Source organism: Berghia stephanieae, chromosome 9 (assembly GCF_034508935.2).
Source record: "Berghia stephanieae isolate SIO BIC M18660-M18661 chromosome 9, UCSD_Bste_1.3, whole genome shotgun sequence".
Lineage (NCBI taxonomy): Eukaryota > Metazoa > Mollusca > Gastropoda > Nudibranchia > Aeolidiidae > Berghia > Berghia stephanieae.
The window spans coordinates 22,643,099-22,664,657 of NC_088368.1; the positions used below are offsets into that span (position 1 = coordinate 22,643,099).

Here is a 21,559-nt window from a genome sequence, read left to right on the forward strand (position 1 = left end):
ATGACACATGTCAGATGATATTACCTTTCTTTTTTGAAAGAGACAACGCTGTTAACGGCCAGATACACATTTTACATGGTGAAAGAATTAGGAGTAAAGAGCCTTTTATATGGACTCAACTATGAATTGCTCAAAGCTGGGCTCGAACCCTGGACCTTCCGGTCTGAATGCAGGTGTCATACCCAAGACCACATAGCCGCACTTTAAGAAACTGTATTTGATATGATGTGTAACAAATGCCCCACCCCAATAAAAATAAAATGTAACCTTCCAGTCCGAAGACAGGAGTCATACCCAAGACCACATCGCCGAACTTTAAAAAACTGTATTTGATATGGTGAGTACCAAATGCCCCGCCCTCTTTAAAATCATAATGTAACCTATCGCCTCAAAATGGTATTATGTAGGGGTGATTTCTATTCTAAAATTGGTTTCTCTGTCCATGTTTAAAGAAAAAAAAACAACTTGGGGTTAATCTTATATATATACAGCTATGTCTTATTGAAGTAAAACAATTGATATTTGAGTGAACGTGTCACTACTGTTTCCGTCCTTTGATCAGTGACTTAGTAAAAATTACAAGAATCCACTCACATGAAACTGTTGCCCAAGTGTTGCGGTTTTTATTGCTTTCTCTCTCAGTCGGGTGACTTGTGAGTGTTGTTCACTCTTAGAAAGTAATAACCCCTTTAGAATATTGTTTCCCTGTGAGTTATCCTCATTAATAATAGTGTCCCACATAACTTTTGTAATATCACCTAAAAGGCGTCATGTCTCGTTCTACATGTTACGTTTTGCTGTTGGTCAGGGACCCTTTGTAAAGCGCTTTGAGCACATTTAGTGGATATTTCTCTATACAAAAGCTCTAGTTTTTTGGGGATTTTTTTTTGGGGGGGGGGGGGGGGGGGGGGGGGGGGGAAGGGGTTTAGGGGACATAATCGGTAACAAAAGCATTCCCCTAACAGTTTCTTAAAGTTAAAGTGGAAACATTTTTTAATGTGTCTGGCCACTTTTACTTTTATATTAACTTTTTTAGCACCTTGTTCAGCCTGACATAATAAACACTTAAATAGTGCATGGTACCCTCTCTCAACTTGGCACTTTATATCAACACAAAATCATTTTCAGAAAATTACACGACAACAAAAAAGAAGGGTTTCTTGTACACAAACAATGTTTTGGACTCCCGAGTGCTCTGTGGAATGTTGTTCCATGCAGACGGACAAATATGAGAAAAGGACCTTGTTCCCGCCTTTGTAAGAATGTGTGGGAGGGTTATTGAAGGCATGCAAAGATAGGGTTGTCAAATATTTCTGTCGGAGTTCTGTAAAGTTAGGAGGGGTGGTTTTTTCTATAGAGGAATACACTATGACACATGCTTTGAATTCAACCATTTTCTCAACAGGGGAGAGATCAAAGTATTACTGTAAAAGAGATATATTTGCCAAAAACGATGTGTTGACATGACAGATGCTGATATGCATCTGGTTTCATTTGTGGGGGAAAAAATGTTGTCATTCAATTTTGTTGACTAACCAATAACCATAAGCCTGTGTCAGAACTATGTCTGCCATCATAGTGATGCACCTTACGACTTGTTTGTGATATATACATCAAGTTACATATATGAAAATTACCCCCCTCCCCCCCCAAAAAAACCCTTGAACTTTTATATAGCCCATATCTACTAAATGAAAATGTGACAAAGGCGCTTTGCAAGGGGATCAGGCCAACAGCATCACGATGCCTGTGAGGTATATCTTTCTTTTACAGGAGACAATGCTTTTCCATGTTACCAACCAGGTACTCATTTTAAACATGTGTAGTGGGAGAATGTGATTAAAGACCTTTTCAAAGGACTAAATTGGTGCACTGCCCAGAGTTTTATAAATTAAATAAGTAAAAAACAAATAAAGGTTTACTCTAATCCAATGAATCCATTATCCCTACCATTCCTTGAGTATTCGAAAAAAAAATTATCAAGCTTTTCTCTTGAGATCTTAAGTGATTGGATAGCAATGTATGCTTTCAATATTATCATTTAAAGTTTTATAAGGGAAAGAAAATCAATCTTATTTGTTGGCTACTGAGGTTGTGGTTCTCTTCCCTTAGATATCAGAGAAATGCTTTTTAATTTATTTTTTTTTTAATGAAGAAAATTGAATGAGGACATAAAAGGCTTTGAATGTGGTAATAATAATAAACATAATTTTCAGTTTCAGTCCTAAAATATGTGATTTATCTCATTCTAAGCAATAAGGGCAACCCGACATAGTACCGTTTCGAGAAGTGACAAATAATAACTAACTTTTAAATGAATTTCTAAATTGAATGAGAAGTTCACTGGGTTTTTTTTTAAATGTTATATAAAACATTTATTTTCAACTCCTTTTGAGCACATCATTTAAAATTCATTCATATTTTCATACTATATCACTGTCATATTCATCAAAAAAGCAGTTTTATTTAATAAAAAAGGTTGGGTCTCAGTCTCTGGAAGATCCAGAGACTAGAACTTAGGACATATATAGTTATATAGACAGAGACCAAAATTTGACCTTGTCTTGCTTAAAATTTACAAGAAGAAAAACAATCCCGCTATCATTCAATTGATGACAATCTAGTTATTCGGGTACCATAAGTCACATCAGAATCGAGACTCATTCAAGGCCACGCAAGTTGGAAGATCAAGGAGAGGTGAAGTGAGAGTGAGACAATGACAATGAAAATGAATGAGGAGAATGACAAGTGAAAGATCCTCATCTGAATGAGAATAATAACATATATTTAAGTAAAGAACTGGAACTCCAATGCAACTAATTTATTATTATTTCTCTCCGAGTTCATAGAAAAATCGGAGAGAATGAATAAATGTCTGAATAAGATTAGGAAAGTACATTGGAAAAAAAAAATTAGATGCCAAAGTCAAAGTGAACTTACAATACGAAAGAATCAATTTTTGTCAACTTACCGCTGTAACAGGCTTTTTCAGAAGGCCTCGAAGCATTATGGTCGTAAGTATGCAGAATTTATTAAATGTTTGGGTTCAAGCAAAAGTACAAAGTTCAACTTTTTTCCCCACAAAATCCAGTTCAGAAGCTTTACTCGGCTTTAGAAAGAAGTCAGCTCGGTCGAAGTGTTGTTCCAATAATGTCATAGTTCAAAGGTCATCTTTCTCTGGGTCGCATTCTATGTCGTAAACCCAAAATACGAGAGGTGCCTAAATGAGAGCCAATAAAATGAAGAGAAAGATAACGTGAGTAAATGTGACTCATATAATATAAGGGAACAACACGGTGTTTTTCCCTTATATATGAGTCACATTTACTCACTTTATCTTTCTCTCCGTATGTCGTAAACATTTAGTCAGTGATAAAGAAAATAAATAAATACACGATATTTCATCAGTTTGGCTCTGAAATTGTTTATTGATTCGTGTACAATCAGCAATTGCTCTACCGACCCTCACAGATATGTGTTGGTAACGTCCCCAATAAAATTATTGCTTTTAATAATTTTATTGTTCGAATTTATAATTCAGAATTCAGACAAACTATGCCATCTTTTACAATGAAAACAACAATTCAGCAGAATGGGGAAAAACGAAAGTAGAAAATAAAGGATGTTTTTGACAGATTGTTTAGTCAAGACGAGACTTAGTATCTAGATAGAACTAGAAGTTAGTAGATCTCTACGTCTACTAAGATTAAGACTATCAAAACATGTGTCCAACAATAATCGTTTTTCTTTATTGGCAGACATGTCTGGCAATAACAACAGCCAAGATATATTTATATAGGTTCCCAATTCCCAATAATCAAGAATCCAAATTTGACTTCTTGAGGGGTTTCTTACTTAGACTTAATAACTTAATATAGGCACTTTGATAAAATTTTTAAACTCAAAATATCTTGATTTGACTCAGTCAGGGGGATGGGACTTGAAAAAACATAAAATTTGATACCTTATTTGTTTCTCTACGACCTACGGTTCCAGAGTTATTTATATTTTTCTACTGAAATTTTTTGTCAACTTTACAGAGAGAATCTGTGATCTCACTGCTGCCTCAAAACCAGCATCTCGCGGCGATCGGGAAATTTTGAGTCTTGCAGTCAACATGGCCCACTTATTGTTTTCAGTAATTTTGTTTCAATTAAAAAATAAATGGCAAGTGTTAGATATCATTTTAAAGGTCAGAAAATAAGCTTTATTTTCATATAAATCATTTTCATGTATGGAAAGTATGGAAAAAATTAATGATAAATGAAAATGGGAAAAAATATGAGGTTTTTGTCCTAAAAAGTGGGGTTGGTGGCGGGAAAAATAAAATAATGAGCGAGTGTATCAATTTTGATTAAATTTGGCAGAGATGCTCTTCAATTAATTGTCTATCGATGTATGAAGTATAATTAAAATGTATCCATAATTTAAAAAGTTCTTATAATTCAAAAATGTATAAATTTTTATTACATAAGTTTTCTGAGAAATACAATCAGGAATTGAGAATGAAATACACCGTTAGAAAGCTTGTTTTGTGCCCTTTATAATGATACCAAAATTAGTCACATAGGTTCACAAATAACGCCATGGTGACCAACACGGTAAAGGGTCAAAAATAAAGTTCCAAAAAACGAGTTTCACCTTACAGTGAGCCTATCGGCGGCCACTGGACTGGAGTTATCAAAGTGCCTACTTAATAGAATTTAGAAATATAGCTACTGTGCTACAGCTACAGTCTACATTGTCAATGTTTTGGTGCTTAGCTCCATTATCATTATAATAAGATGATTATTGTTATTGTTATAATAATATAATTAAGTAGCATCTACATGTGAGTGTGAGGGAATACAGCAACAGCGTGTCTGTATCTGTATCCTCTCGACTCTCACCAGTCCTATTTTTGTTCTCTCACTTTCACTCTCATGTTAAGTACCTAGTACCTACTCACAAATGGAATGCTCGCTTCTTACTACAGAGAGAGGCGGGAATTGAACATATGTTATTAGCTGTAACTGTAACCGCACCCCCACACACATTCGCACACTCTTGCACTCACATTCTGTTTATGGTGGAATAATTGAATAATATGGGAACCTACACGGAATACTCTGACATGAGGTTGCACTGAAGACATCGATCGTCTAGTGGTATCCAGGGCCCTGAAAGGCCAAAGTTTAGTCCTTGGAAATGGATCTTTACTCACATTCTCTCACCTTACTTGGTTGTAAAATCAGTACCTGGCCATTAAAAGATGTCTATGTCGAAAAAAAATTGTACTATCGGGGAGGCCTTCCGAAACTCCTACATTCCCAGTATTCTTGTTCTAGTGCTTGTTCAAGAATACTGGGAATGTAGGAGTTTCGGAAGGCCTCCCTACTATCGCCTTACAGTTGCATATGTCACAGACACATTATCTCTCATCCCACATGTTAAGCATTGCTGTTACTGTTGGCCAGGGACCCCTTGTAAAGCACTTTTAGCATGTTTAGTCATAGTAAATTTACTAGGAAACACACACTCTATCTCTCTTACAAACATGGACAAATACCCACACAAACACAATATACATATACTCACAAACTATCATTTTACTTGCTGTCACTGTCACTCTCGGGCTACAGTAAATGAAGGTTTGATTGCAGCCTAGTTTTCTAGCGCCAAAGCTCCGATCAACTGGCTACTTCAGTGACCTGTTGGTAAAAGTAGTAAAGTAGTCCTTCAGTCATAGGCCTATGGAGCCAAAGTTTATCACTGTTTCTATAGCGCGAAGTGAAATGGACAATAGCAATTGCTTGCTACCGTTTGGATAAGACACTAGTCTATCACAAAGTACTTTCCACCTGATCTAACAGGCCAAGCTACCCAATCACTGCTGGGTGGACAGAGGGATCAACAACAAAAAAATGTCAACTCCACCCAGGATTGATCATGGTCCCTTTGCTTGTGAAGCGAGTGTAGTACCGAGCAATCAGGACCTCTTGTTATTAAAAGTGAGTGAAAGAGAGTCTACAGAGACGAAAGTAAGCTACAGTACAGACAAAAGTAGGATTGTCAGATTATCGTATCATGAATGTAATGAGATGTTTGTGAGGAGGAGGAGTTCATGGTTTAAGTCTCGGGAATTAATGAGGGAGAGAGAGAGATATGAAAAATATTTTTTTTAAACTAAAACAATACGCATAGAATTGTGACAAAACTGGGTAATAACTGGCCATCATACATTGATTTTACAATACGTGGCTGAAGCTGCAAGCGACATATCAGCCTATGCCTTTGATTATTATTATTATTATTATTATTATTATTATTATTATTATTATTATTATTATTATTATTATTATTATCATTGTCATTATCATCATCATTTTTTTTTTTTTAAAGTTTAGTCACTCTGTTCTCCATATTCTAAGAGATGGAGATATCGAACAGCATAATTGAGGGTCTCTACCTTGGGGGAGTTCTAGCGGCTTTGAATGAAAAGGACTTATCAGACAAACAAATCACCCACATTCTGTCCATTGATGACGACCCACTTCCAGAGCAGTTAACCAAACACTTCACCTACAAACACATTCAAGCATTGGATATTGGAGAATGTGATCTGCTAAGTTCCTTTCCAGAAACTTTTGTCTTCATAGAGCAGGCGAGGAGTGCAGGGGGCCGTGTACTTGTTCACTGGTGAGTACTACCATCACCCTACCTTTTCATTACAAGGCATGGGGATGTTACTATTATTGACTGATTGGAACATTTCTATCCCCCTTTATCTGTGGTTACTTTCTGACTTTATCTTGCCATGAGAAGATTTAGTTGTTGTTTGTTTGTATTTTCCCTGACAGGGATCTTTTTTCCATGGACAACTTTGATTGAGTATTTATTGTAATAAAGTTTAGTCATCAATATTATATGTGGTAATAATTTTGCTGCATCTTCAGTCAATAATTTCTGAGCTCCGTGATCTTAAATTACACATTAGTTAATAATTATACACAAGACAAACCAATATCACATTGAAGATAATAAAAAGGATCTTTAATTTGATGCATTGCATGTTAATATTTATTGGTGTATGTGAGGGAGAGATCAGTACACAGTTTTGGTGAAAGGAATGTTTATGTAGCAAGTGGTACTCGACGGTACTACTGTCCAAACCAGATTAACTGGATTTACATTGGGTAGTGGGACTGTCCAAACCTATAATAATAGGAATTAGAGCAAAATTCAATATTTCTTTTGGAATTTACCACACAAAGATGTAGCAATGACTATCCCGCACAAATCTTTGGGCCTCTTTTTCGCTCACGAAGTGCCCAAATTTACGACAAAATATGGGACGAAGCTGTTCCATACATGCTATTTTAAAAAATTAATTACGACGTTATTTATTGATGAATATGACTGAAAGTTGGTACACAGTTAGAAAAGAGGTCATTTTAGATTTATGTCAAACAACAAAACTCGTGCGATTACCAGAAGACCGTTGAAAATAGATTTTTACTCTTTTGAGTACAATATTTCTAAAACTACAAAGAGGAGAGATTTTGTCGCTCATAAGGTTATATATGCACACTTCTTCTACAGTAGAATTACTTTAAACCGAAATTTTGGGGACCTTCTAAACCATTTCGGTTTAAAGACATTTTGGTTTAAAGCAAGTTCCCGTTTTTCGATGTTTTTCAAGGGGAGTAACTTTTTAAGATATTTGCTCATTTAATCGTATCATGGGTTTCCCCTTAAATGTAGTTGTTGAATAAATGCTGTCTTTGTAACCCCTTTAAAAATTATTATTTTTTAATTAATTTTTTTTTTGGTGTGTTTTTAAAATATTTTTGGCGGTTTTCGTTTTCAACTCAAAATTGTTGAAAGAGTTGAGTTCGGGATGCCGTGTATTTTACATGTCTCCGTCTTGATCAACCTTTTTTTCATCGACTTCACATAGTATTTTGATTTTAAACTCAACGTTTAAGCACAGTGCTTTCTTTTAGTAAAATGCAAAGCTAAAATAAGATCGAAAGTTCTTGTGCGATAATTGATAATGAATGATGCGCAGCTACTCAGAGGTGAAGTGAAATGGAAATGAAAAGGCATGTCAATGCTAAGCTGTCTACTACACACCCCTCTTTTGTTGAAAAGCCATTAGGTTCAAATGCCTAATTACATAGAACCCCCCCCCCCCCCCTCTCACACACACATTCAGTCAAAGTGGAAATGAAATGGCATGTCAATGGTAAGTTGTCTACCACCCCCTTCCTTATGGTCAGTTCCAAAGCATCAACACACGAGCGAGAACATCTCGCTTGCATGATTCTACCCCCCAACTCCCCTCTTTCCTCATTTTTTGCCTGCCAGTCACCCGTTGTCTTCCTTTTCCAGTCTTCAATAGTGGTGCTGGCCAAACCCAAGTGCAGTGATCAAAGTGTTTGCCTACCCCCAACCCTCACCCTCATCTTATACTTACGCTCTTTATTTTAATATCGCCGGGCATTATTATGTGGTGCCACCTTCCCGAATTTTTGAAGAAAAATAGATAGAGAAAAAGGGAAGGTGCTCTCAAGTTGTTTCGGTTTAAAGAAAGTCCTTCTTAGAAGTATTTCGGTTCATCGTAAGAATTAGTACAAAGATAATGAAGAAACTAGTACAATTTATTAAATTCTTTGCGGTTTAAGGTATTTTTCGGTTTAGCTTCTTTCGGTTTAAAGTAATTTTACTGTATTTATATTTCAAATTTCATTGGATTATGATAAGTACTTTTCCCGTATTCTTACAAAACATCAACCCAATTTGCATTTCAATGGTGAAAATATGGAGACGGCCATTTTGCTCCCCCGTCGCGCGACACGAAAATGACGTGAGCGAGGCAAGGCTGCCAGATGGCCAGACTTTAACCTGACCAAATTCGACTTCATAAGTGGCTAAATAGAAAATCATATGGCTTTCACTATTAAGACTGGCCCACTTAAAATGAACTAAATTTTAACAAACAGAAAATTGAATAGACTAGGATAAATGCCACTGAGACAAAAATAGATGAATAAAATTTAATAAAAGAAACAAAATTATATATTTGGCCACACACATGGCCATCTGGCAACTTTGTTCGCGATGAGTGATGACACAAATCCTCGCACGCTTTTTTAAAATTAAGGTATTGTTTCATTGTTATGTCATAGGGATAATAGATTAACACGCACACACACACACTCTCTCTCTCTCTCTCTCTCTCTCTCTCTCTCTCTCTCTCTCTCTCTCTCTCTCTCTCAAATAAATACTAGGCATTTTTCGTGTCATTTGTATGGGTTGTAGACACAAAATTACACTTCAGAAAAGTTCCAAATGATCAATATTATGGGTTATGTATATTTTAAAACAAAATTATAGTTGACCCTAGCCATACAGCTCTAAAACTATACAAGTTAGAACTCGTCTGATGTCTTCATCATATTTTCTGAAAATTTTGCCATAAAATTGCCAAGTTTTGATATCTAATTCCACATATTAAACGAGATACAGCCACAAACCAGAAAAAAACGCAGAAAAAGCGTCCCATATTTTCCTTATGTTTTTCTCTTTGTGAGTCATCCAAATAAATGACACCTTGAAACTGCATAACTTTGTTATATATTAATGGATTTTCAAAATTCAAAAAGATTTTTACTCAGTGGAGATAGGGCTTTGATTTAAGAGTAGTATTTCCTACAAAAATAGAAAACAAAAATTTTCATAGTCATTGCTAAAAGATGATCAAGTAAAGTGACATTTAAGGGGGTTGGCTATGGTGTATTACAAAAGTCAATATGATATCTTTATTGCTTGTTTATATATACATAAGAGTAGTAATTTGCTTAAAATGATGCAGAAAACCTTCTCAAAAAAATATCATGTTTTTTTCATCTGGTGGTGACATGGTTAAAATGCTGACTCAGCGTTTTACACATTACTTTATTTTGAGTAGATCTCAAAACATAATCTAGTTTAAGGCCTGATATTTGGCATGTTAAATCCTAAGGACATTCTGTAACACCTTACAGAAGCTGATTTTGAGTTTCTATATCATACTTTTAGTTTTACATTATCTGCCTCAAAGTGTTCTATTATTGGACTATATCGAGGTATCTGAATTTAGAGGATAATTACAGAGAAAAATGCCCTAACTCAAAAAAGTAAAAGAGCTAATTTAAAAATCTCTTTGTAAGGTGATAAATTTACATCAGTTAAACATTGTGGCAAAATTTAGCAATGACTATCCCGCACAAATCTTTGGGCCTCTTTTTCGCTCACGAAGTGCCCAAATTTGCGTCGAAATATGGGACGAAGCCGTTTCGTATATGCTATTTTAAAAAATTAATTACGACGCTGTTTATCGATGAATATGACTAAAAGTTGGCACACAGTTAGAAAAAAGGTCATTTTAGATTATGTCAAGCGACAAAACTCGTGCGATTAGCAGAAGACCGTTAAAAATAGATTTTTACTCTTTGGAGTAAAATATTTCTAAAACTACCGGGCGTGGAGATTTTTTCGCTGACAAGGTAATACATGAACATTTCTTCTTTTGGTTGTAAAATTTCATATGAATATGACGAGTACTTTTCCCGTATTTTACAAAACACCATCCTAATTTGCTCTTCAAGTTTCAATCTTTTAATCCACTTATGACTCAAGATACAACCAAAGGTCGAAAAAAAATGCCGAAAAAGCGTCCCATATTTTCGCGTTTTTTTCCTCTTTGCGGGTCATCCAAATAAATGACACCTTTGAAACTGGATAACTTGTTTATTTATGAATGGATTTTCAAAATTCAAAAACATTTTTACTCAGTGGAGATAGGGCTTTGGTTTTAGACAAAAAATTTCCTCAAAAAGAGAAAAAAACATTTTTCATAGTCATTGCTACAAAATTACAGCAAATTCTGGCAGTTACCTTTTGAGATCTACTTAAAATAAGGAGAATAGTTAGTCAAGCATGACATTTTGAGATAAACGCAAAAATGCATGTTATTTTATTTATATCAGCCCTTACCCTTACCTTAATCAAGGGTAATTTTAGGAGATTTAGACACCTAATTGAGTTTTGAAACCTAAGAAAATGGATTCTACAGATATTTTTTACACAACAATCACCAAAAACAAATCGTTTTTTTTTTTTTTTTGGTGTGTTTTTTTTCTGAATCTCATAATTTGAGCAGCATAGGTCCCGCGGATCCCCTTAATGAATAGAAGCTTCATGAGTGCAAATGAATTTATGACCCATTGCCCCAAAACAGTATTATGTTGAAATGGTGTAGTGAATAGCATTTATATAGCGCTTTCCACCGTGCAACGCAGACTCTATAGATGAGCAAAATTTGATTTATATGGGCAGTCTTCAGCCAACATTTTTTGCTTCATTGAAAAGAGGAAATATATAAATTTGTGTGGAACTTGAAAATAAAATGACATATCTCTCAAATAAATCTAAATAAAGATAATTATACTACAAATATTGACTATGATGCTGATTTATGTATTAGATATTTAATACTCAATAGTATCAATTAACATTGAATGTTGTTTATATAATTTGGATAAATTGTCTCTATTCATGAAATTTACAGAGAGTATTTAAAGGTTTTAAAACCTATTAACTCTAAATCGATATTATAAAATAAAATCTATAGGTGCATGCAAATAAATCTGGCAACAGGGTGGCCGTATGGTGATTCCCAACATCAAATGACCGATCATTATGGCCTTATCGATATTATAATAATTATTTTAATTACCCTTAATTTAAAATTAATTTTTAAAAAGGTTTGCAAGTTACTTGTATATCAATCTGAGAAAAATAGTTTTATAATTTTTAGATTTGTCAGTATTTCTGTGTTCGTTAGCAAAAATTTAACATGGGCTGTATGGAACAATTTTAACCTCAACCCTATTTTTTAAAAAGAAAAGATTACACTGGAGTAATGAAATGTCACTGAACTGAACATTTTGTATAAAAGCATGTTCTAATTTCAGTCAAGCAGGAATGTCCCGTAGTGCCACCATTGTTTGTGCATACCTGATGCAGAAGATGTCAATAAGGAAGGACAAAGCCCTTGAGTTGATGATCTCAAGTCGTCCTTCTGTCCGGTAATAAATACTCTCTCTCTCTCTTTTAAAAAAAATTTTTTTCTCCATATCTATAGACAAACTACTCTGTGTAACCCCCCCCCCCCCTTCTCCTCCACACCTCATTTCTCTATAATTGCTTTATTTCTAGAATTAATACATTTTATTTCACCAATCTGCGGCAAATTCCTTTCCTCTCCCCCCTCCCCCTCTATCTCTCTCACTCTCTCCTTTTACGCACACATACACACACACACACAAAAACAGATAAAGAACATAGTTATACTGTATTTATTATTGCTACGAGCTTCTCAGAAGTCTGATGTGTGCCATTCATCACAAAAAAATACAAAAGAGAAGAACAATCAAAAACAGATTTGTCATTGTCTCTGAAGTTTTGAAATATATGTTAACATGTTTTTATCAATCCATCATTAATATTCAAACAACTTTTTTTTTCTTTTTCTTTTTTTTTTTCACAGTTCTAAAGATAAATGTTTTGTCGTTTAATTGTGTTTGAGAGTATATGAGTGGTACTGACTAAACTACATTACTCATCATTGATTGGGTTATGCAAATATAAATAACAAAAGCTTTCCTCAATATTTACAAGGAAAGGTGGGTCATACTAAAACGCTAGAGACAATGACTAAGGGGCGATGTGTTTGTGTGTGTGTGTGTGTGGGGGGGGGGGGATGATCCATAAATTAATTTTAAAGCTCAGAGACAACGAGGTTGTCTTTCAATCATTGTCCAGATATTCAGCAGTCTTCTGTATCAATGTTAAACTGTGCGGGCAAAGTTGAGTCTTTTACTCACATTCTCTCATTATACTGAGGTGTAAAATGAGTACTTGATTGGTAACAGCATGGTCTCTTTCAAAAACAAAATAATTGCAATGGCGCCTTACAGGCATCATGTCTCATCCAATTTGTTAAATGTTGCTATTGGCTTGGCCACCTAGCACATTTTATTGATATCACTACTTAAAAGATCATTAAAATAAAAAAAAGAAGATAAATAAGGGTGGGGATTGTATGAACCATTGACATAGATTGTTTACCCAAAAATTATTATTGATATTTTTGTTTGCTGCCTGCTGTCTATTGTATTCAGGTTATAAGTCTTCACTTCAATTTGGTTTTCACTCTTATATATCACTTTACTGCCCTTCTCCTTCTGTTTTACCAGACCTAATGAAGGTTTCGATGAACAGCTAGATTTATTTCAAGCTATGGGATGTCAGGTCATCAAGACACACCCATTCTACCGGTCATGGCAGTTGCGTAAATTGGCAGACAGGTTTCATGGTGGTCATTATGTTAATGGTAAGAATATTGCAAAACATTCCAGATGGATTGACTCGCTATGATATATACTTTTATGATGAATTCCAAGACTTTCTTTCCGTTTACACTTTTTAAAAATTCTTTTTATTGACATAAAGGAGTAATTTGTATTTTACTTTTAATGATCATGATAGCTTAGGCCTAAGACTCAGTCATGGTGCTGAGCTGTAAAGTATGCAATAGAGGCTAGGCTTCTCGCTCAAGGCAGTGCTTAGATGCCAACAGCAAGGCATGCACCCAGGTGAAATTTCATATCTACTCAGCACCTCGCTTTGCTTAAACTTACTGTCCCCACAGTTTTTCGCGGCCGCAAATTTCACCCTTGACCGCAAAAAGCCGCAATTTTCGCTGTTTTTAGGCTAAATTGATGATTTTTTGTTTTAAAAAAACAAAAAACAAAAGCTATGAAAAATTGTGAAAAGACGGCGACGTTCAATGCTAGCATCCAAAATTGGCACTTAGTTTTCATGACATGATTATGATTTTTCATTATTTTTTCCAGTTTTTTTTCATTCAAAACCCCATTAGGCCTATATTGAAATATAAAGCAATAATAATAATGCTTAAAATTGGATAGTAAGTAGAGAATACAAATTTAATGTGCCCCCATTGGAAAATGGATTTTGTTTCTCTTTCCTTGTGAATAGTTATTTTTTTCCTCTCCTTAATTAGTTTTTCAAATTTTGAATTTTTTATGCGATTGTTCACTTTGATTTCCCAAAAGCTAAATAGTTCATAAACTATTTTGATTACTTCCTTCTTTTTTTTTTACTTACTTACTATGGCTATTATTATTATTATTATTTTTATTATTATTATTATTATTATTATTATTATTATTATTATTATTATTATTATTATTGATATATTATTATTATTATTATTATTATTATTATTATTATCATCATCATTATTATTATTATTATTATTATTATTATTATTATTATTATTATTATTATTATTATTATTATTATTATTATTATTATTATATTATTTCAAACCATTCAAAATGTAAATAAATTCATGTTGACATGTGACATCAATATTCTACACAATGCCCTATTTGTGTCAATTTTTTACCGTACATGTTGTTTTAATTGTTTAATTTTTGTAAAACTAGCGGTAAATTTTTGGCAAATTTTACCATTTTTTATGGCAAATTTTGGCGTTTGAAATGCAAAAAAATGCAGGGACAGAACCTAATGCTGTCAAGACAGAAGTAAACAATCAAAACTTTTGACTTATGACTTAAACAAGATTTTATTTATGTTCCTTTTACAGAAATGATTTACGAAGTGTTGATGGTAGGCTATTTCCATTTATTATCGTTATGTTTTCTTTTATGCTTCTTTGTGGTCCAGTAGTATGGCAATCATTCATCTTGTGACCTATAGGAGCTGAGTTCAAGTCCCACAATGTTAAGTCTATGGAAAAAGTGTTTTTCTCAGATTTTTTTCACCATGATCTGGTGTAAAATCATTACCAGTAACAGCATTGTCTCTTTCAAAAACATTTAAAAAAAATCATAATAGCCCCCTTGCATGTATTGTCTTGTTCAGGGTTGCTAATGGCTTTGGAATTAGGGGTAATATATAAAAAGGTCACTTTATGGAGGGAGATTTTTTTAATTTGATATTGTTTCATAGGTTCATTTTATTGAATACATTTTTTTATTTGTTTGTATGTTTTGTTTTATTTGTTTTTTTTGTTTTTTTCTGCTTTATTATGCTTGTTTTTTCTTAAGAGAATTTTATTTTGTGATTTTTTTTTCCCCATTCCAGGTTCCCATGATATGGATGTTTTGTCAGGCTTATTGTTAGAAACTGACTTTAGCTCTGGTGGAAACGATGCTTACTACAAATGTCGGAAATGCAGGTAAGAATAGTAAGAAGTTTTTTTTCCCTCGAGTTGGTGTCACCATCATTTTTTATCCAAATGGAAGAATGGAAAAACCACATAACAGAGCAAGGGATTTGAGACTAGTAACTCTTGTGTACAAAAAAAAGATCGTATCATTGTGCAATGCTGCTCTAAGCTTATGATGGTGGAACAGTGGAACAGTTTCCTCTTCTTTTTCTTTCAGCTTATCCCGCATTTTGCAGGGTTTCCATAGTGAATGCCACATCTCCATACATCTCGGTTCATAGCATCATCTTCCTCCAGGCCCAGTTCTTTCATATCGTCCTTTAACCTATCCATCCATCAAGTCTTTGGGCATCCTTTTTTCTGTCTTTCCCGCTAATTGTATATCCAATACTTTCTTTCTCGCGTACTTCCTCTCTCATCTCTTAACATGTCCGAGCTATTGCAATCTATCTTCTCTCATCTTTATTGATACTATACATTCTTCACTTCAGTCAACCTTCAAATTAGTTAATTTCTCACTTTATCTTTTCTTGTCCAGCCAAGTGACCATCTCAACATTCTTTTTTCTGCTACCTCAACTTCTTTATCTTGTTTCTTTGTCATAGCTGCTGTCTCTAATCTATACAACATTGCTGGTCTTATTTTTCCTTTCAGCTTTGCAGAAATTCTGCATAACTTGTCACACATAACTCCAGTTATCTTCCTCCAATTATTCCAGCCTGCCTGGATCCTCTTCTTAACCTCCATCTCATTACCCCCATTCTCCTTGTAGTGTTCATAAGTATTTGAATTGGTTTGTCTCTGGCACATCCTCTTCTCCTATCTTTATTGATGGTCCTGCTCTCTGTTGTCCAGTGCACAGATACTCTGTCTTCGATCTGTCCACGCTATTAAGAGAAATTATGTATACAAGTAATGTATAAGAAATACTAGTACTATCCATTGCTCTGATTGCAAAATTATTCAGTTTCTATGGATTTTTATAAGATATTAAAATTCTAACAGTTCCTTTTACGTGCTTACTTTACTTGATCCTCAGTGGGGTTTCATTAACATATAAGGTCTACAGTATAGTTGGGAGCACCAGTGACTTCTGTCTTCCACCAGCTTTCGAACTTTCCCCCAGGTCCAACCTAGGATATGTCATCTCTCTATCTACCGCTGTTCTCCATGTCTCCTTTGGCCTTCCCCTATTGCGATTTCCTACAGTTCCTTTTCTGAATAGTTAAATCAGTTCCCATTCCTGGGACTTATCCATTCACATATCACTCCCCTCAACTCCTGTTTGATTGAGTACTTGCCCATCGACGATGAGTGAAGTATATTGTATGGGTGCAAACAGGACTCATAACATGCAACTACTACTACTACTACTACTACTACTACTACTACTACTACTACTACTACTACTACTACTACTACTAATAATAATAATAATAATAGTAATTTTAACAATAATAATAATAATAATAATAATAATAATAATAATAATAATAATGAAATCAGTAAAAATATTGATAATAGTCATAATAAGTAGTATCATTACAATTATCAATATCATCATTTTGTTTAATTATTATTATTATTATTATTATTATTATTATTATTATTATTATTATTATTATTATTATTATTATTATTATTATTATTATTATTATTATTATCATTATTGTTACTGAGTGGGGTTTTCTTCTTTAGAACTTTGAACCTTTTTTTTTTTCCAGAATCATCTTGTTCCGGCAAGGAGCTGTCACTTCTCACAGGGTGGGAAAAGGGGAGAGCGCATTTGGCTGGCGGGGTGCAGATCCCACTAAGCACTGTCAGGGACCTTCAGAAGAGCAACAGGGACATTGCCAGAGATCATTATTTGTGGATCCACTCATGTGGATGAAAGGGAAGATTAATGAGACTTGTGGGAAGGTAAAGTATTTTTTTTTTTAAAGAGAGAAAAAATATGAACATTTTTATAGTCAGGGTGTCCAGGCAAGTCAGATAAGTTGCGGATGGTTGCTGTGCTGGTTGGTCGGATAATGGATGTTTAGGTCAGATAAATCAAAATTTGGTCAGTAAAATTGATTCATGTCGGCAGTTGCAAATATCGGGTTCTGTATCTGAGCAAATTATCAGGTTCTATATCAGAGCCTATAAGCCTGTTGACATTTGAAAATGCTTGCTTTGCCTGAAGTTTAAAACAATTAATTGTGAGTAAATCTTCAACTATCATGCATTCCTATAGTACAAAACGCTTAACAGACACCAATGTATTTGTGTTGCGCTTTGCATTAAACACTCACTTTTTGGTGCCTTCTTTGTTTGACAAATCATCTTTCATTCGCCTTTAGCGTCTCATTCATCGTGTTTTTGTGGACAAGGGGAAACCAGAAACTAAAATGTCTACATCATCTGTTTTTGTATATTATTGAAGCTTCTATTTGCAATAAATTAAAGAAGTGCTGATATAAAGAACTTTATTTTAAATTTTAAGCCAGAGGTTGTTCTTTATGTTTGTACTCGATTATGTTTTTTTTTAAATGCAAGTTATAAACATTTCATCCTCCTAAATGATTTTTTTTCCCTCTTCCTTTCAATTTTACAGTTACATTGTCCTAAGTGTGATATCAAGATTGGCTCATATGTATGGTATGGTAAGTTATTTTTGTCCTTTTTACCTACAGTATTTTAGGTTTATTCTAATTAAAATTTGTTATTGACAGGTAGATAGAAAATTTTGGTTATTATTGTTATTGCAGTCAGATATGGTCATGTGCGGAAACTGAATTGATAGATCTGTCCCTTTATTCCTTAAGATCCATTTGGCCCATAGAGCTGGAGTTTATCCCAGTTTCTGTAGTGTGAAATGGACAATAGCAATTGCTTGCTACCCTTTGATTAGGACACTATACGCCAGATCAAACAAACCCAGCTACCAAATCACTGCTGGGTGAGCAGGGAGGTCAGACCAAATCTAGACTTCACCTTGGTTGATCTGTCCCCTGACGTGTGAAGCGATTGCTCAACCAACTGAGCTATTGGGACCCCCGATCAAACTGAATTCACTGCACTCATTCTTAAACATTTTAAAGTGGGTATTCATAAAGTATAAAGAAATCATTATATTTCAGGTTCCTCAAGGTGTTTTTTTTTTTTAGGAAATTCAATTATTTAACAAACATTATATTGACCTTTTGTCGTTGCTTTCAGCAGGAATGTGAAGTGGTAAAAATAATAATAATATTTCACAATTAAATATATTTTGTTGTCATTATCATCGCCTTTCATTTTCTCATTCCATCCAGGAGAAAAATGCCCTTGTGGTAGTTGGGTAGCTCCTGCCTTCCATATTGACACAGGAAAAGTCGACAAGATCCCATTTCAGACAGTGGCACCCAGTAGCAGAATGCCGGTGGGAGCCACAAATGTGGTGGCACCTTCAGTGAGAAATGTTATGTCCGCAGCTGTAGCAACTCCCTTTGATGCTTCACCTTCATCATCCTCATCACCATCATCATCATCATCAGGTGCAGCAACAAACATTTCAGAAAGATCCTGGCCATCCCAAACTATGGGTCCCAGCCAAAGTTTTCCTCCAACTACCAGTAGCGGTAACAGAGGACTCAGCGCTAAGTCCAACACAGCCAATGTCGCTGCTGTTGCTCCCCTTATGTCGACAGGATCATCATCATCATCATCAACGTCGACTCATGGCATTGGGGATAGAGGCATCGGTAGTTTGTCTTTGAGATCAATGGAAGTAGAGAGTGGTGGTGGTGGGGGAGGAGGAGAGATTCCTAGAATTCCCCCTTCTCACCTCCCAGGACCTTCGTCGTCACAACGGCATCGTGTGGTAGGTCAAGCTGCTCCCTTTGTCAACAATCCGTCTCCCTCTTCAGCCACTGGTTTAGCTCCTAGAGGACCCGTCGAAGGTGGCAATAATGTTTCAATGGATGTAGATTCATGACTGGTGTAGGCAAGCTGATGTTAAATAGATGATTGGAATGATTTTGTGATAATTATTACAATTACAATGGGACTTGGATTCACCAAGCTCTGATCCATGAAATACCATTCTAGTTTTTTTTAAATGTCAAAATACTTAATTTTTTGTTGCTGATTTTGTTTTGTTGGGCTTTTTTTTCGCTGTTTTTTTTTTTTTTAATTTTTTTTTTTACTATGTCTCACAAAGTCAACCTGGCATATCACTTACTCAAAACCAAGCACAGAATATCATAAAAACTGTTATTGGAAAGTTTTGAGACTTAAGCAAAATGCAAAGCTGCCTCTTTGAATTATAAAAATTAAAAATTCTAAATTAGAAGAAAAATAGTAATCACTATAACTTTGTATGATTAAAATTGTGCTGCACGTTGCTTCAAAGTTCATAATACATGGGATCTGGTAGAAAAGTAGAGCTTTGTGCAGATATGTGGTCTAGTGGTATGACACTCGCTTTCGGATTGGAAGGTCCTGGGTTCAAGCCTCGCTCGGTGCATAGTTGAGTCCTTGGAGAAGGCTCTTTACTCACATTATCTCACTGTACTCAGGGTGTAAAATGAGTACCTGGCCATTCACAGCGTTGTCTCTGTCCGAAAAAATTGTAATATCACCTAACAGGCATCATGTCCGATCCTACATGTTAAATGTTGCTGTTGGCAAGGGAGTCTTTATTTTCTCCACTTCAGAGAAAAAATGTAAATTTCTAAAATAATGCATTATCTTTGGAGAGAACAAAATAGTTGATTGAAAGTGATACTTCACTGCGTGGCATTTTCCCCTCTGAGCGATATTTCAGAGCTAAGTCAACTCGACCCCACTAGTGAGGTCAGCCCATGGGTGGAACAGGTAGCGGTCAGGGGGAATCTGTGATGCCGCTGATGGTAATTAATTGCTGCAATATTTCATGGTATTGCTCAGTCATAGCTGCCAACCGTTCCGTTAAAAACGGATTTGTTCCGTATTTGACTTCCTTAGTCCGTAAGTCCTTATTTTTAGTTCAAAATCCGTATTTTGTAATTTTTTACTAATTTGTGGTAAACAAGGCATGTGAGCCTAATGAATTATTATTATTGATCCATTATTATTACTATTACTTCTACTATTATTATTATTATTAGTGTCCAGTGAGAGAGGATGAGCAGGGTTTAAATCAGCACAGCATAATCCCCATTCCTGTGTAGCTCTTGAATTTGAATTATGCCTCTATCATAAATGATTTTCAACAATTAAAAAAATTCCAGTTGTTTATATGACGCCTGTCTTTTACTCAAACCTTTCATAATGTATTGGAGATTTGCATAGAATAAGGATGTTAGCCTCGATATACTTTTAATATTCTAAGACAGTATTGATACTTTCCTTATTTGTTAGAAATATTATTTTAATTAAAAGTAAAATGAAATCCACATCTTTGATTGGAAGGTATTCAATCAGAAAATCAATTGCTTATATAGATTAAACATGACAATGATTATTTCCCTTTATTAATTTATGAAATATAAATTTAATCCCTTTAAAAAACATCTTCATCTGATTTTAATTTTTTTTTTTTTCAACCAAGCTTTTGTAACGGTTTAGGTTCAAGAAAAATAAGTATACTCCATTTTTAGGTGTGTTTATCTTGTCAAAGTAAAACAGGTGCATTTTACTATAACTACTATTATTGTGTACTACTTAAAGACCATTATGTTACATGAAAGAAAACATATATGCAATCGCCTACTTTTTAGCCGAACTCACCTAATTTTTACCCCAAAACGGCCTCTCAAGTGAAGTACCAGGTTGGCAGTAATGCATTTCTAACCATCCTCAAATGTTCTGGTACTAAACCCGATAATTTAGCAACATTTGGACTAGCCTGTTATCTCAAACTTGTTAGTGTTAGTAATAGTAATTAAAAAGGCTGACTTTTCTATGTTGCGATTCGATGAAAGTGGGGGGGGGGGGGGGGGGGACATGTCGTCCCCTCATCCCGGGCCAAATGAGCATTCCTTATTTCATTTTTGAAAAGTTGGCAACTATGCTCAGTTGCTTAAATGCCATGGTTGATAATAATGTATTCTCTTAAGGCTGCTCATAAGAGAGGCTTCAATTTAGTGGTTTTTAAGCTGTCAATAAAATTCATTTGATGTAATTTGCATATTGATAATTTAATTCACAGCAGCAGAAAATGATTTAAACAAGCATCATTGTAAATTAAAAATGATGGTCTTGACACATGCCAAATTTTGTTGTCCGGGCAGTAAAATCTTAAAAGAT

At 34.7% G+C, this 21,559-nt stretch overlaps 2 protein-coding genes across 5 annotated transcripts in view; one reads left to right on the forward strand and one right to left on the reverse strand.

Moving 5' to 3' along the window:
* Positions 1-3,169, reverse strand: part of LOC144979877 (carnitine O-acetyltransferase-like) — a 55,271-nt gene extending 52,102 nt beyond the window's left edge. Inside the window, exon 1 of one of the 2 annotated variants that reach the window (XM_078927111.1) lies at positions 2,972-3,169. In XM_078927111.1, the coding sequence (XP_078783237.1) occupies positions 2,972-3,007 (36 nt within the window). In that variant the 5' untranslated portion in view covers positions 3,008-3,169. The remainder of the gene's footprint in view (positions 1-2,971) is intronic. The other variant, XM_078927112.1, reaches the window with a different exon arrangement.
* A 427-nt stretch (positions 3,170-3,596) lies between these two features.
* On the forward strand, positions 3,597-21,431 carry LOC144979878 (dual specificity protein phosphatase 12-like). 3 transcript variants are annotated; one of them, XM_078927116.1, is made up of 8 exons: positions 3,597-3,679; positions 6,382-6,678; positions 12,000-12,113; positions 13,284-13,420; positions 15,223-15,316; positions 17,032-17,227; positions 17,904-17,952; positions 18,604-19,401. In XM_078927116.1, the coding sequence occupies exons 2-8, from the start codon at positions 6,413-6,415 to the stop codon at positions 19,263-19,265; spliced, it is 1,518 nt and encodes a 505-aa protein (XP_078783242.1). In that variant the 5' UTR covers positions 3,597-3,679; positions 6,382-6,412; the 3' UTR covers positions 19,266-19,401. The 3 variants fall into 3 exon arrangements, with proteins under 3 accessions (XP_078783242.1, XP_078783241.1, XP_078783243.1); XM_078927115.1 differs by having other exon boundaries at positions 3,610-3,846; positions 6,411-6,678; XM_078927117.1 differs by having other exon boundaries at positions 3,631-3,846; positions 18,604-21,431.
* The last annotated feature ends 128 nt before the right edge of the window (positions 21,432-21,559 follow it).

Excerpts from the sequence above, each read along its gene's own strand:
- LOC144979878 (XM_078927115.1), top strand. The coding sequence starts at position 3,723 with ATGTGTCCAACAATAATCGTTTTTCTTTATTGGCAGACATGTCTGGCA. Across the intron at positions 13,421-15,222 it reads TGGTGGTCATTATGTTAATG|GTTCCCATGATATGGATGTT; the intron begins GTAAGAATATTG and ends TCCCCATTCCAG. Across the intron at positions 17,953-18,603 it reads TGGCTCATATGTATGGTATG|GAGAAAAATGCCCTTGTGGT; the intron begins GTAAGTTATTTT and ends CATTCCATCCAG.